We start from the raw sequence: 15,353 nt of genomic DNA, 5'->3' as shown, positions 1-15,353 counted from the left end.
CCAATAGAGGTGAATCATTCCAGTTAGATGCTCTCTCACTTCCAGTGGAACTCATCCAATTAAGGAGAACCCACCTACTAACTTTCTGGGCCATTGGTTCCACTATCAAACTCTTCTTACCTTTTTAGTTGAAGAGGAAGTCCCAATAACTTTTCTCCAACCTAGTATTCTCAGATGTGCTGAACTGTAACTTCCATAACTACCCACCAATGGTCAGGGAGGAAAGGAGTGGTAATACAAAATTACCTTGAGGGCAGAAGTTGTGGAAGTCTACCTTATGAGCTTTATATATGTGGATGTTGGGGAACACATAGTAGATACAATTCAGCAAATAAGGAAAGTAGGATGGTGGTGGAGGGGGAATGAGAAAGACAGAGGATAGTTCTTTATTTTCTCCCACACATGCACATTGGAGACTGCTCATTTAGGTGGTCCATGAACTGCCTGACTCCTTGAAAAGGAACACTAACATATGAGGATTTTTTTTTAAAAAAAAAGAAACTGTCAATCATTTTTTACTGACAAAGAACGAAAAAATGCATTGCAGGTTCATATCACTTTACAGATGTATGCTGTTACATTTCTGCTGTAAAATGCACATTTAAAAGCAGAAAGACACTTGAGTGCTTCTAAAAAAAATCTCCATTATTTAAAATAATCTCCAATTATTTTGCACATACATACAGTAGTTATATGCTGAGAAGTAATTAGCTCATCACAGAAGGACAGATGTGGATGAGATCATTTCACTTAGAAAGCAGCAAAAATTCATTTCTGAATATCATGATCAGCAGTGAAAACGTTTTAAGGCATTATGAGATTACAAAATTTTGTTGCTGTATTTCCTGATGGCTTTGAAGAGAGCTTCCTTCACCTCTCTGTTTCTCAAACTGTAGATAAGAGGGTTGAGCATAGGAGTCAGGACAGTATAAAATATAGAAAAGATCTTGTGTAGTTCCTTTAGTGTTTCAGTCTCAGGAACTACATAGACAAGGAATATTGACACATAGAAAATTGTCACCACAATAAGGTGAGACGAACATGTGGAAAAGGCCTTCTGCTGAGCAGTTTTAGATTTAATTTGTAAGACAGTATGAAGAATGCAGATATATGAGGCCAATGTTGAGAGAAAGGGTAGGCCTGTTCCAATAATGCATAAAATAGATGTAGCAAGCTTTACTAACCGTGTATTGCTGCATGAAATATTTGCTACTGGGTATATATCACAAAAGAAATGGTCAATTTCATTGGGTCCACAAAAGGTAAGTTCCAGCAGAAAGGAAGTTATGATAGTGTTAGTCAATAGGCCACACATCCAAGATGTGAGGGCGAGCTGGAGGGAGAGTCTATTATTCATGAGACTGGTATAATGCAATGGTTTGCATATTGCTAAATACCGATCATAAGACATCATTGCTAGAAGATAGCATTCAGTGGCTACAAAAACTCCAAAGAAGAAATACTGTACGATGCATCCATAGACAGATATAGATTGATCTCCAGTTACAAAACTAGCCAGCATCCTGGGCAGGACAGTTGAAATGTAATAGATCTCCAAGCAAGACAAATTAACAAGGAAGAAATACATGGGAGTATGAAGATGCTGGTCAACTACAACCAGTGAAACAATTAGGAGATTTCCAGCAATGGACAAAGTATAGATAGGAAGAAGTAATATGAAGAGGACTATTCTCAGTTCAAGCAGATTGCCAAATCCCAGAAGGATAAATTCTATAGTGGTTGATTGATTTCCTCCCTGCTGGTGGAAAGTAAAGTGATTCTGAAACAGAAATGAAAGAATGTTATTCACCTTGGTGACTACAGCTCCATCCTTCCCTTTTTCTTTAAGAACTGAGTCTAATATTTTGTCTTTAAATATTGGGGAAACTTAGTATATTCCTCTCAATTCTTTTGCCATTTAATAATGCAAGTTGGGTGTCATACATTTGAATGGCCTAGAGGGTATATATAGATATAGATATTTGCAGATTCTCTTCTAACAAAGAGATACTGGGAACTTTTTTTCAAGCCCTTGCAGCCAGAATGAGCTGAGGAATTCAGGCACGAAATTGGGAAGGGAGGGAAATCATATATCCATGTTAAGTGTGACACACCATGTGGATTTTCTCAGTATGAGCTCATATTACTGTTCCTATCATCCTGCAAAAACATTGTGTACCACCTTTATCACTTCTGCTATTGCAGGAATTTATTGTTCAGTTGTAGAGAGAATTTGTTACTACAGAAAAGTAATGAGTAGAACTTCTTATCTGTTCTCTTGAAAATTCTGTATTTGAGGAAGGCAGCCTGGCTCAGAGTTAGACACTGTGGGAGAGGCAGTAGTGGGGTCTCTGTGCCAACCCTCCTTTGCCAATGACTAGAAGCACTATTTTAAGATGCTGTTACCTTTAATGTTAAACTGTACGTTCAGCTTTAAACTAGAAGGGTCCAAATTTCCCAGTTCCTCTGTCATAATCAGCCCTGTACTAAATGGGAAGGACAGCACTGCAGAAATTGGGCAGAATGAAAAGGAGAATCTCAGTGGGACAAGGGAGGAAAAGGCAGGGAATCAGTAAAAAACAAAAACAAAAAAAACCTAATGAAGTACATAAATAACTAAAACAATTCTTCTTTCTCTGGTATTGTTTGCATGAGATCAGAAAAAGGCTAGAAGGCCATAAGGGTTTTGAAAGAGATATACCTACATTTTGTCATCAGATGTGCACAGAAGATGAAAATGACACTATTCAAAAAATAGATGAATTTAAAAATATACGTGATTTAACTTATAATTTATCTGTCACATTGGCTGAATATTTTTCATTTGCCAACTTTTTGGAATTTGAAATTTTATAGAGGCACTACTTTCAATGTGTAGAAAACCAAGTAAAGCACTCTTTATCTTGCCCAACCATGCCTTACTCCCATGTTTATCACAGGTCTGTCAGTTTATCACCAAAACATAACATCAGGCACTTATCCAAATGCTAGGCTTTGGTGTACAAAGTTCCCATTTTATATTATACATAGTAAAACTTATTTTAATTACTGTAATTTATGATAGGATATAAGAAAACTCCAGCTGGCAAGATCTAACAGATTAGTTCAGATTTTTTTGCAACTTTTGTATAGATCTTGGTATTGGAAGGAAAAATTTTACTAAGAGAAGTCCATTTGCCATCAGTTGATTCTAGAGCTGTGTTACTGCTATTCCCAGTAGGGAAGCTAAGGGAATCTTCTTCAGCCTTATTGCATACAAAGATTTATACTTCCAAAATGCTTTCCTAATCAGAAATTGACTGTATAGGAATTTATGTGCTTTGAATTCTCTGCGTGGAAAAAGTGGATTGCTAGAATTTTAATAGTATAATTTGGTTGATACCTTCCATTTTAAAACATTAATTTATATACTTTTAAAAAGTGGGGGAGAGGAAAAAAAAATGGCTCTTTCTTCATTCTGTCTCCTGAAAATTTCCTGATTTGCATCATCTGCCGAAAGCAAGCCCTTCCTTCTCTCCCTCTCTCTCTCTCTCTCACTCTTATGCATACATAGAGAGACATGTATAGTCTCAAAATAGACACGTGTTTGCACAGAGTTTCATAGAGAGGAAATATGTAATCCAAAACATAGTTCTCCACTGTTCATTCTTCTCTGAAAAGTACCTCTTCCTAATACTGAGGAAGGAAGGAAGGAAGGAAGGAAGGAAGGAAGGAAGGAAGGAAGGAAGGAAGGAAGGAAGGAAGGAAGGAGGCAGGCAGGCAGGCAGGCTGCATCGAGACTTTCTAATATACATCTGTTTGATTTGTATTTTGCCTCCTAGCTTCTATATTTTCTGGAGATTCCCCATCCCAGCCTTCAATACTCTTGTCTCCGCAACTATTCACCACCTTAAATAAAATATAATAATTCATCTATTTTTATCTCTGAACTTGGGAAGTATAAATAGTCTTCATGACACATATCCTTTGGATTTTTATGAAATCAAATTGTCTGATCTTTCAAAACACTCTTCCTAATTGCTATTATTGATGCAAGAGCATATACCATGAACTAAATGGTCCATGTAGACCATATTAGACAGATTTACAAAAATAGTTTCTATCTCAGTTACCAAAAAACAAAAACAAAAAAAAGATAGAATTGTTGGTATATTTATAAAAATAAAATATATTCTGTTCCAAATACAGTACATATAATATGCCAGTACACTGTATATAGATTTACCTCTGAATTGCTTATATTCCTAGATGGGATCTCGGTGGTGTTCCATTCATGTTCCATCCCAAAGACAAACGTTTTGTATCTTCTCAAGTTCAAAAATCTGTTTTAGATGGTCCTAACATTTCTTAATTTTCCTGTCATGCAATACATGAACATAGTTAAACATTCAATGATTATGCACAACTAGTTCTATGGATACAAGTTTGAAATCACTTAGAAAAATAGCAGATTTGACTATATTTTGTGACTAGTATAGAAAGTAAAATATAGTCAAACCTGTTATTTGGGCCAGCAGAATTTGGTCTTTAGTTGAGAGCCAAATAGAGTAGTGTGGGGGAAAAAAATCTGGAAGCTGATATCTCATTTTCAGCTGACAATTGTTGAATCAAGATATTGGTAACAGTATTATACATCTGTGGAAATATTTTATTTTAATTGATTTAAAGAAATAGTATTGAACCAAGAATATTTTAGTACATTTTTTTTCTTAAAATCACAGAATTTCACATTTTAGAAAGGTCTGACACATCCACAATTCATGGAACGTAAAATAATGCAGCAAAGCTCAACATAAAAGGGTCTTTTAGTTCTTTCTCACATTGTGCTGTCATAACCATTTGCAGTACATTACTTCAACATAAACTATCTCTAAATATATAACATAAACCATAAATTATATAACATAAACCGTAAGTATCAACATAAACCAGTCATAAACTATCTCTAAATGTTGAAAGATACTTGGTCTGAAACACCCACCTTCTAATAATCTAAAGCAGATAAATATGGTCCCTCTATATGTATTAAAGAGAAATTCCTTTTATAATTAGGTTCTCATCTCCTACTAAATTAGTTGGGTAGTAAAATGTCAGCTTGAAAGAATTTCTAGGAGTTATGCCAAGCATCTCAAACTATTTTTAATATAATGAAATTCACATGGGAGATATTACAATTCAAACAAGAGTGACAGAATAATGTTCAAACAGGAAACGTTGCATGCCTACTTATGTTAGGATATTGTTAATTACTCTTTCTACACCGATCACAAATGTGTCCTTAAGGTTTAAATCTAAATTCTCCTTCAAGTCAAGTTTGACTGCTGGTGACTTCATGGACATATCCACTTAGTTTTAACGGCAACAGTACAAAAGTGGGTTTTTGATTGTCTTCTTCCAGGATGTTTTCTGAGGTTCCCAATGTAGACTGCAACCCTGAGATTCCCTGGCAGTTTCCCATCCAAGCTTTGACAAGGCTTAACTTTACTTAGTTTCTAAACTCAGAATCAACAGCTATTATTTACAAACTACAATGCTTCTTCTTGTAATACCAAAGTAGAATTCCACCTTACTTCTGAAATAGCTTCAATTTTAGAGAGGGAAGGAAACAAAACAAAATCTAAAAGAGTCTGAAAACTATGATAGATTTCACCTAAATTAAAATGAAGAATCAGACCCTCCAGAACTTCTTGTTCCAACATTAAACTAATGGATGTTGGACCAACAACTTCTGGAGGCTCTGATTCCTCCAGTTTTATCAATGGTCAGGAATAATGGGAATTTCAATCCAATTTCAAAAGATGCTACACTTTTCCACTTCTTATCTAAATCAGAGATCTAAAAATTTGTGAGACACTAAATTTTTCTCTGGCCTTTTCCTACTGTAGAATTTTCTTATCACTGTACTTTCTTTCCAAAAACAATTGGGAGGGACAGCAGCCTCATTAACAATGGGAGCAAAGTAATAGTAGGGACAGGAAATAAGGATAACAGATGGCACTCAGCTCTTTATCCTAAAATAATTTTCTATAGCCTCATACTACAACTGCTGTAATTTATAAACAACATAATAGTGGCTGTAGATAATTGATGTGAAGACTAAGCATGTCTGAAAGATACTTCACTGGATATACAAATAACCAGCTAATGCCTTAATAATTAAAAAACATTAAAGAAAAAACAAACCAAAAGAGTGACCTGGATAACTTTCCCATACTGAATTTACAAATGAGACTTGTTAAAGCTTTGAAGAATTATGTGAGAAGGGACAAAGAAAACATTACAGAATCTACTTGTTCATCCAAGCTGTATAAAAGACTACAGCTTCCAAGTTTGAATTCTCTGTATAACAATTTTGCAATAAGGCTTTATTGTTTTCATAGTACTGAATGAATCTGTTACCACAAAATGTCAATGGATTTTCCACTATATTAAATTATTAATACTTAGATGTATTCAAGTACTTATCGACATGAATAATATAGCTGGAGAATGCCTAGTTATTAGGACAGATTTTTATAATTGGGACAGCTGAAAAAAAAACACATTGCAGAGAAACTGATAAACAGTGTCACATATATCATATTCAGAATTATTTTTAATGGTATATGATCCTCAACTTTTTAAAGCCAACTAGTAAAGTAGTCCCACAGAGAAGGAATTGCTGTTACAATCCAATTGGGATTCAGGAATTGGATTGCATCAGCCGGCCAATCAGGAGGAAGCCCCATGGCTCACTTCTTCTAGGTGTTTGGTTAAGTAACATAACTTTGCAGTGGTAGCAAGGCCAACGTGCTCTGAGTCCACTGTTTACCTTTTATAAATATAGAACAACCCTGTGTTATTGATGGTGAATCCTGAATCATCCCACAGTGTAAGGGTTAGGAGTTGCAGGTAAGTGCTAATCCCATATACCCATAACCTTTGCCTGTGAAATAGCCATGCCAATTTTCTCTAAACTGAGAAACCATGATTGTTTTACTATTGCAAATAATATGGTAAGAGCCAGAGGACTACAGATGGATGTGATCACTCTCTTCCCAGTTTTAACTTAGCATATTAATACAGTCCCCTATCCAATTGTCATTTACACCCACTTGCTCAATAAAACAATTCACATATTGCTATTTGTTGGTTTAAGTTTACTTTACTGTGTGCATCCAGGTGTTATAATTCATGAATCATAAATTCAAGGCTAGAGTTTTGTATAAACAGAACTGATTGTGCTTTATCCAATAAATCATTTTAGCCTATTGGCTGTTAGGTGAATCTCTAAATAAATCTGAGGTGTTTCCTATTCTCAAAATATGCAAGAAGATGTCTAAGTCAAAATATTAATTTTAGATTCCTCCTAACTCATGTATAAAGCATACACGAGTAGAAAAAAATGATGGATTCCTTTGAATTAATGTAGATAAGTAAATTATGTTTCTTAGCCTCAGATTTCACAAGAAAATATAATCAGCAAAAGCTCTAGCTGCATAATTCAATTCAAATTTGCCTTCTCCCAAAAATAAAGAATATATGGCTAGATAATATATTAAAATCAATTTTATTGATGTATATTCTAGGTCTGATGTGTTGGTCATCAGTGTGGGACCAAGTGAAAAGAAATCAAACAAACTTCATGGAATTCATCCTTCTGATTATAAAATACCAGAAGAAGGAAATAAGACTTAGACAATTATTGAAAAGAAGAAATGCAAAATAAAGAAAAAGAAAATGAAACAACCATCTTAGAATTCATCCTTATTGGTTTGGCTAATCGCCCTGATTTGCAGCCTTTCCTTTTCTTGTTCTTCCTAATGGTTTATCTTGTGACAATGACTGGGAATATTCTCATCATTTTGCTAGTAGTTGCAGACCACCACCTTCACATCCCCATGTACCTTTTTCTGGGGAATTTGTCCTGTCTGGAAATGTGTTATAGTTCAGTAATTTTGCCCAAAATGTTGGTAAATGTGCTTAGTGGTCAGAGGTCTATTTCATTTAATGGGTGCATGGTCCAACTTTACTTATTTGGTTCTTGTGTTGGCATAGAAACATATCTCCTTGCTGCCATGTCCTATGACCGATTTCTGGCAATATGTAGACCTTTACATTACAGTTCCATCATGAATGCAAAATTTAGTTTCCAACTCATAATAGGGGTATGGATTGGTTCTTTGCTGGCTAATTGTATAACAGTATCTCTGATGGCAAATCTAACTTTCTGTGGCCCCAATATCATACATCATTACTTCTGTGATCTACTTCCAATAAAAGAACTCTCCTGCAGTGACACAAGACTGATTGAACTTGTTACCTCTCTCTTGACTTTCATTTTTACTGTTACTCCTTTCCTGTTGACTCTCACATCCTATATTTTCATTATTATCACCATCCTAAAGATAACTTCAGCCACTGGAAGGCAAAAGGCCTTTTCAACCTGCTCCTCTCATCTCATGATCGTTTGTCTTTTTTATGGTACATTAATAATTGTCTATATGTTGCCAGATGCACCCACTTTAAAGGATATGAATAAAATATTTTCCATTTTCTACACTGTCTTGACTCCTCTGATAAACCCCCTCATCTATAGTTTAAGAAATCAAGAGGTCCAGAAAGCCCTGCAGAGGGTTAGATGCAAAGTGATACAATTTGGAAGGATGTAAGCCAGTCTGTTGTCATGATTTATAACAATTGTTTTTTGCGTTTTGGTCTAACAGTTTCCATAATAAATGATGTTCTTAAATGTAATATATTTATTTCATTAATCTGGTGGGTGAAAAAAGCAATAGTACTTTCCAAACTGCATACAGTGAATTATAAACTTGTTTTCCACAAATGACTGAAACAGTATAGATTTAATCCATGTGCTAGACCAGACTTCCCCAAACTGGTACTGTCCAGATGACTTCTGCATCAGCTACTAGCTCTTTTTCTTTGAGATCAGGATGACCCACAGACTGTCAACATTTAGGAAGGCAATAAAACCTGTGCTCTTCTACAAGGACTTTGGTAAAGAGAATCCTCCTTAGGCATACAACAGTTAATGCCATGAAGTGGGTTTAAAAAAAAAATCTGTTTTATCTCTTATGTTTTTAACTATTGGAAATTGCCTAGCATCCCTGGAGCAGGCAGCAAACAAATGCAATAAATAAATAAACAAACAAACAAATGGTACTGGCTGAACTTTCTGGACATTGAAGTCTCAATATATATCTGGAGGGCATCAGGATGGGGAAAATTTAGGCACTGTGATTTTTCATTCACTTGTATATGTATATGTAAACGTTAACTACACCTCTACTTAGTGCCCTATTCTAGCATCATCATTGCTTGCAGTCCATGATTATTTCATTAATCACATTGAGTTCAAACCACATGATCTTCTTGATCAACTCTAGTCTGCGGTGAATGTTCTTTTTAAAATTACTTCTCTGACATACATGTGTATATATCTTTGTTTTGTCCTACAAATCATAGTTCTTTAACTAAGAAGGTGTGCTGGCCCCTTTTCAATTGACTTTAGAAGTTTAATAAGTTTAATAAAATCTGCTTGGATAAATAACTCAGATCAAATCCTTTTGTTTTCATAGTGCTAATATTCTTTGTTTCTGTTGTGAATATTGTTTAGTTCTTTGCTGGATAGTTATTAATTGTATAGCACCACATAGTTTGCATTTGTATAATTCCATAATAGTTCAAAGTTATGCTTCATAGGCACTTTAGGACAGATGCATGGGATGTATGTACCACACAAGAACAGAATGCTCATCATTTATGAACCTCAAAAGTGAAATCCAAATACCCAAATTATATAGGATTGTCTACAGAAAGTGGTGCATAGAATATGGTGACAGAGTTGCACAAAATCAGAAGAATGAAAGCTGATATAATCAGTGAGAAGTCATTGGCACTGGAAATTTGAAGATAAATCTCTTCCCTCATTCCTGTCCAATCCTGTTTCTGAACTTTCAAGAAATCTGGAACACTACACAGCCCTATTGATAATATTGTAGATATCATTCCAGGTTAACCTTATTGGTGAACTTCAAGAAATCTCATTTTTGTCTTTGACTTTCTTAAAGCTTCAGGTAATATCTTTGAGCTTTGTACATTTTGTATTCTCTGCTGTTTTGTACTGGTCAGGCTGTCTTATCCCTCCCAGTTAGATAAAATCTATGATGCTCCCACCTTCTCAGTTAAAAAAAAAAAATCTGTGGCAGTTCAAGGTAAGTTCTCTGAGGTGTACAACTTTTGGCCCTACACATTCTAAAAGGGCTAAACGAGGGATTCTAATAGGCTGCCTGGAACCCCTGAGCCACACTTTTTACACTTCTGCAGGGGGAGAACTGTGTTAGATTTAGAATTTCAATTACTTTTGCTACAATTCAACAGAGGAAGATTGCTTATCTCTATGTTAAATGGCCTAACAGCTATGTTTGTAGCAAAGCAGTCCCATGGGAAAGAATGAATTAGCAGATCCTCAAGGTTTATGAGGCTGGTTGCATCATGAATGCTTTTCAATGAGCAAATTAGCAAGTCCCTTGGCTTATGTGAAGTAATATAATTGTCTGAAACATTTTCAGTGTCTTGAATGTCTAGTTTTGACCTTCAAAATTTAGAGCAATCCTTGGTTATTGGTCGAAATCACCTGAACAAAGAATGGTTGCAGGTAAGAGCTAATCTATTTGCTGATTTTCTTTACCTACAAAACAGGGATACTTCAAAACCTTGTCTAAACTAGAAACCATTGTTTCAACAAAGCAAAACATGGTGTGAACATAATTCATATTTCCAAAGCAAACTCTCATTTTCCTCTATTCCTATAATGCCCAAATGTCCTCTTTATTGAATGTGTGTGTATGTGTGTGTATGCAGAACGTATGCTTAACTGCAGAAGTTATTCTTTGCACTCTTTCAACACCTGATGCTCTCTAGAGTTGAATTATTATTATTCCAGTTCCATTAATTGTGCATCACAGCTAATATTGGCTAGTGTTCTTCTTCATGATTTGAACTCTGCCTAGGAACTTGGAAATTGTAAAGACAGTGTCTAATTATGTATCAGACTCCTAATAGTGTTGTTGCCTGGGGTTGGGCCGTGGTAAATTGTTCCACATTTAGGAGGAAGAAGAGAAGGAATATTCGGGGGGAGGGGGGAAGGAGGAGGAGGATTACAATGCTCATAGTTGTCAATAGATGAGTGTGCTATGGTGCAAGAAATGTGAAGAGCACCAGCTTGGGAAACATGGACTACTGCTCTGGAGTGTAAACCTACAAACACTTACCAGGTTAAAAAAGATATATAATGAGTATAGTGGGACTAATATATGGGTAATTCTGAATATTGGGACTGATTGAATAATTATTTTTTAAAACCTTGAAACACCATTCTTCCAATGCATTTCGTTGCTTACAACAATAAAAAAAACCACATGAAATTAGAAATAGCAGATAAATTTAAAATAAAATTAAATAGATAAAATGACAAATCACAATACAATAGAAAGCAAATAATAGTAGTAGTAGTAGTAATAGTAATAATAATAATACACCCATTGAGAAACAAGTTCAAAGCAAAACTAGTCTGATATGGATTTTAATTTTACTTGGAAACTGTGGGATTTAATTCTATACATGGATAGTAACTACATCTGGGTCCTTTTAACATAAGGTCTTTAAAATAGTACATTTTTTAATTTTGTTATAAGAAGGATGAATATTCTTAATTTGACAGAAATTTCTATTTATTGTTTATTCTGATTGATGATTTTTATTACATTGGCTATTTTTGCTAATTATTTCTTTTATTTGATTTCAGAAAGAGTTAAGGTAATCTTATATGTAGTCCTAATCTAAGATTGCTTTGAAAATACTGGTTCAATTCTATGCAACTTGTAAATTTTATTTCATTTCTTTTTGTTTCTCCTTTTCCTTTTTTTTTTTTTTTTACTTCTTTCTTCTTGGTTGTGTTTTTAAATATCTGTAAAAAAATCAAATAAAGAAAAAGGACAGGGTTATGTTTGGATGGATGGATGGATGGATGGATGGATGGATGGATGGATGGATGGATAGATAGATAGATAGATAGATAGATAGATAGATAGATAGATAGATAGATAGATAGATAGATAGATAGATAGTGTGTGTGTGTGTGTGTGTGTGTGTGTGTGTGAAAGAGAGAGAGAGCGAGAGAGAGAGATTATGGTCATAAACCAGCATTTAAAAATACAATAATAAATTAGACAATGCAATTAATGTATCATGGGGGGAAGCAATATGATCCCATGAGCAGCATCCACTAACATTATTGTTACTATGTTATTGGGCAGTTGAAGTTTGATGTAAACATAATTAATGGAGTTATATTGATCTTCTCAAGAGCAGAACAACTGGAATATTAACCTCTTAATACTGGTGGACCTGAGCAGAAATTCTATTAGATAGGAAACATGACAGACCAACTTCCATAATCAGCATTTTGATCCAACTGACAATATGTGTAAATGTCAAGTATATTAAGCAACATTTACTTTTGTCCAACTATTAGTCCTACATCATATTCAATGATTCAGATTTTCACAAGTCTACTATCTAGAGAAACTGAAAATTATCATGGTAGGCATGCACCTCAGTTACATTGCAAGCATAAAGTTTTGCTTGTAATTTTGTGTTACAGTGAAAGTGAACTCAGCAAACTCAGCAAACCTACAGTGAAAATCCCTTGACAAAAATGGGGCTCCATTTTCCTAACTCTAAGCTGATCCTAATCTAAGAATCAAATCACAATCCCCTCCATGAAATGACACAAGTCTACTTTTGAAACACAAGATGTTACCATGAAGTGGCTTCAGCAATACTCCTGCAACTCTATTTCAATTCTCATTACCTATGAAGATAACAGTGGGGGGAAATTCTAGTTGGATAACATAACTCAAAATTATATATACACTTACATTTTGAAATCTATTTAATTCTTGTTATATTCTAGAACTCAACTGACCTGCTATAGATTCCATCAATGAGGGATATGCAGAAGGAAAATAAGACTCTGAGAATTACTGAATGGAAGAAATGTTCAACACAGAGACAGGAAACCAGACAATGATCTCAGAATTTATCCTTACAGGTTTTGCAACTCTCCCTGAGTTGCAGACTCTTCTTTCTCTATTCTTCCTCGTGATATATTTTGCAACAGTCGCTGGGAACCTCCTCATTATATTGCTAGTTATAGCTGACCACAATCTTCACACACCCATGTACTTTTTCCTGGGGAATCTGTCCTGCCTGGAGACCTGCTATAGTTCAATCATCTTACCAAAAATGTTGGCCAATTTGTTTACTGGTCAACAGTCTATTTCTTTTACTGGATGCATGGTCCAATTTTATTTGTTTGGTTCTTGTGTTTGCATAGAGACTTACCTCCTGGCAGCCATGTCCTATGACCGATATCTGGCAATCTGTAGACCTTTACACTACGCTTCCATCATGCATGGGAAAATTGGTGTCCAGATCATGATTGTAGTATGGATTGGATCTTTCCTAGCTAATTGCCTAACAATATCACTGTTGTCTCAGTTATCATTCTGTGGCCCTAATGTTATAAATCATTATTTTTGTGACTTGATTCCACTTGAAAAACTTTCATGTAGTGACACAACATTAGTTCAACTTGTTACCTTCCTCTTGACTGTCATTTTCACTGTCACTCCATTTCTACTTACACTAATATCCTATATTTGCATTATAGTCACAATTCTAAAAATATCTTCTGCTGTGGGAAGGCAAAAGGCCTTTTCAACCTGTTCTTCTCACCTCATCGTGGTTTGTCTTTTTTATGGTACACTAATAATTGTCTACATTTTGCCAGATACACCTAGTTTGAGAGATCTGAATAAAGTTTTTTCCATTTTCTACACTGTCTTGACTCCTCTGATCAACCCTTTGATCTACAGTTTAAGAAACCAAGAAGTCCACAAAGCCCTAAGGAGAGTTAGATGTAAAATGGTACATTTTGCAAGAATGCAAGCCAATATATGATCATAGGTTTCTGAAATCATTTCTTTCTTCTTATACCATCATGCTGAACAGTGGAAAATTTTCTTGATCAACTGAAAACCAAACATTCCATTGTGCAATGTTTTGTTTCAATGTCCCATTTTATATTTTATTTTGGCCCTCTTTTATAATTTGGGGCTAAACTATCATATCAAAAATAATGGCTTCTCTAAGATCTCATCTGAAATATGTTCTTCTAAGGACAACTTGCTTATTTTTCTCCATATTGGTTTTGAGAAAAGTTTTGTAAAAATATTTGTATATCTTTGTTTCTCTTGTGGACATCATTAATATAATTACCTGATATTTCATAGTTGCATATTTAAAATTTTGACTGTTAAATTACTTGTGAAATCCATGTTGTGGGTTGGAAGACTGAGCTGTGGATACTGCAGTCAATCAATTATTAAAATAAATGGTTCAGGTTGTATTGTTTTCATTGTTGTTTCCTGCAGCCTTTGTGATTAATGACAGATATAATGGAACCTGTAGGATGCCTCCCAGAATAGTGATACTGACATACTATATCTACTAACCTATCAATCCACATGGGGAGAGTGGTTTGGTTTAATTTGGTTTTTTTCTCTGAATAAACTTACATAAGACCATATCTCCCTTCCCACAGTCACTTCTGAGAAATGAAATATTTCTCTATTAACTAAACAGTAAAGGATAGCTTAAAAAGAAATTCTGAGTATAATTTTGCCATATTCTCATATAATTAGAATAATGTACACAGTTTGACCAAACTGTGATAGTTTAATAAACACTTTAAGAAACTCCTGATTTTTGGTGAAAATCCATATATTTCCATAATCCTATTGTAAGGAATATCCATATATATTTTATTGATCTAGTTAGAAAGAGCCTTTTCAGGTATGAAATCCAATTTAAATGGAATCTTGATTAACCCAAGAGCACAGTATTATTATATCCTGTTTACACATTGAGGCTTTTCAGAAAATCGAAACATGCATATACAAGCACAAATACATATCTGTATTTATCTAAATATATAAAATCATTTTCATTTTAAAGCTTCCTTTTTTTTTTTTTTTTTGGCAGAATATCACTGTATTTTATTAACATTATTATATAAATACCAAACGTAAGCTATTTTACATTATCCTCACAGTTATTAGTATTCAATAGAATCTGTCAAACTAAAAACTTTTATATTTGCCATAGTTAGCATATTACAAATTTGGAGAAAAATTACCAAAAAAAATAATAAATCCTCATCAAGAGATGTCTAATAATTATTCTTTCTCTGAAGAATAATGAAGTAATCTATTTTTTATTAGAATTTT

The 15,353-nt window shown here is 34.4% G+C and overlaps 3 protein-coding genes across 3 annotated transcripts; 2 read left to right on the top strand and 1 right to left on the bottom strand.

Annotated features, from left to right (window-relative positions):
* Nucleotides 1-820: 820 nt before the first annotated feature.
* On the bottom strand, nucleotides 821-4,282 carry LOC103055016 (olfactory receptor 6B1-like). Its single transcript, XM_088143308.1, has 2 exons — nucleotides 4,226-4,282; nucleotides 821-1,780 (listed from the first exon to the last, which is right to left on the bottom strand). The coding sequence occupies exons 1-2, from the start codon at nucleotides 4,280-4,282 to the stop codon at nucleotides 821-823; spliced, it is 1,017 nt and encodes a 338-aa protein (XP_087999434.1).
* Nucleotides 4,283-7,697: 3,415 nt separating this feature from the next.
* On the top strand, nucleotides 7,698-8,651 carry LOC103054781 (olfactory receptor 5G9-like). The gene has a single exon (XM_007443216.4). It carries the CDS (start codon nucleotides 7,698-7,700, stop codon nucleotides 8,649-8,651), a length of 954 nt encoding a protein of 317 aa, XP_007443278.4.
* Nucleotides 8,652-13,050: 4,399 nt separating this feature from the next.
* LOC103054539 (olfactory receptor 6F1-like) lies at nucleotides 13,051-14,025 on the top strand. The gene has a single exon (XM_007443215.2). The coding sequence runs from the start codon at nucleotides 13,051-13,053 to the stop codon at nucleotides 14,023-14,025; it is 975 nt and encodes a 324-aa protein (XP_007443277.2).
* The last annotated feature ends 1,328 nt before the right edge of the window (nucleotides 14,026-15,353 follow it).

Source organism: Python bivittatus, unplaced genomic scaffold, assembly GCF_059951505.1.
Source record: "Python bivittatus isolate LINGU-HERP-01145 unplaced genomic scaffold, Pbiv_v1 ctg000410_np1212, whole genome shotgun sequence".
Lineage (NCBI taxonomy): Eukaryota > Metazoa > Chordata > Lepidosauria > Squamata > Pythonidae > Python > Python bivittatus.
The sequence above is the reverse complement of the archived record's forward strand: the minus strand, read 5'-3'. Positions and strand labels throughout refer to the sequence as shown.

Coding starts and splice junctions, on each gene's coding strand:
- LOC103055016 (XM_088143308.1), bottom strand. CDS start 4,282: ATGGAACATGAATGGAACACCACCGAGATCCCATCTAGGAATATAAGC. Junction 1,781..4,225: donor GGAATATAAGCAATTCAGAG/GTAAATCTATAT, acceptor TTTCTGTTTCAG/AATCACTTTACTTTCCACCA.
- LOC103054781 (XM_007443216.4), top strand. CDS start 7,698: ATGCAAAATAAAGAAAAAGAAAATGAAACAACCATCTTAGAATTCATC.
- LOC103054539 (XM_007443215.2), top strand. CDS start 13,051: ATGGAAGAAATGTTCAACACAGAGACAGGAAACCAGACAATGATCTCA.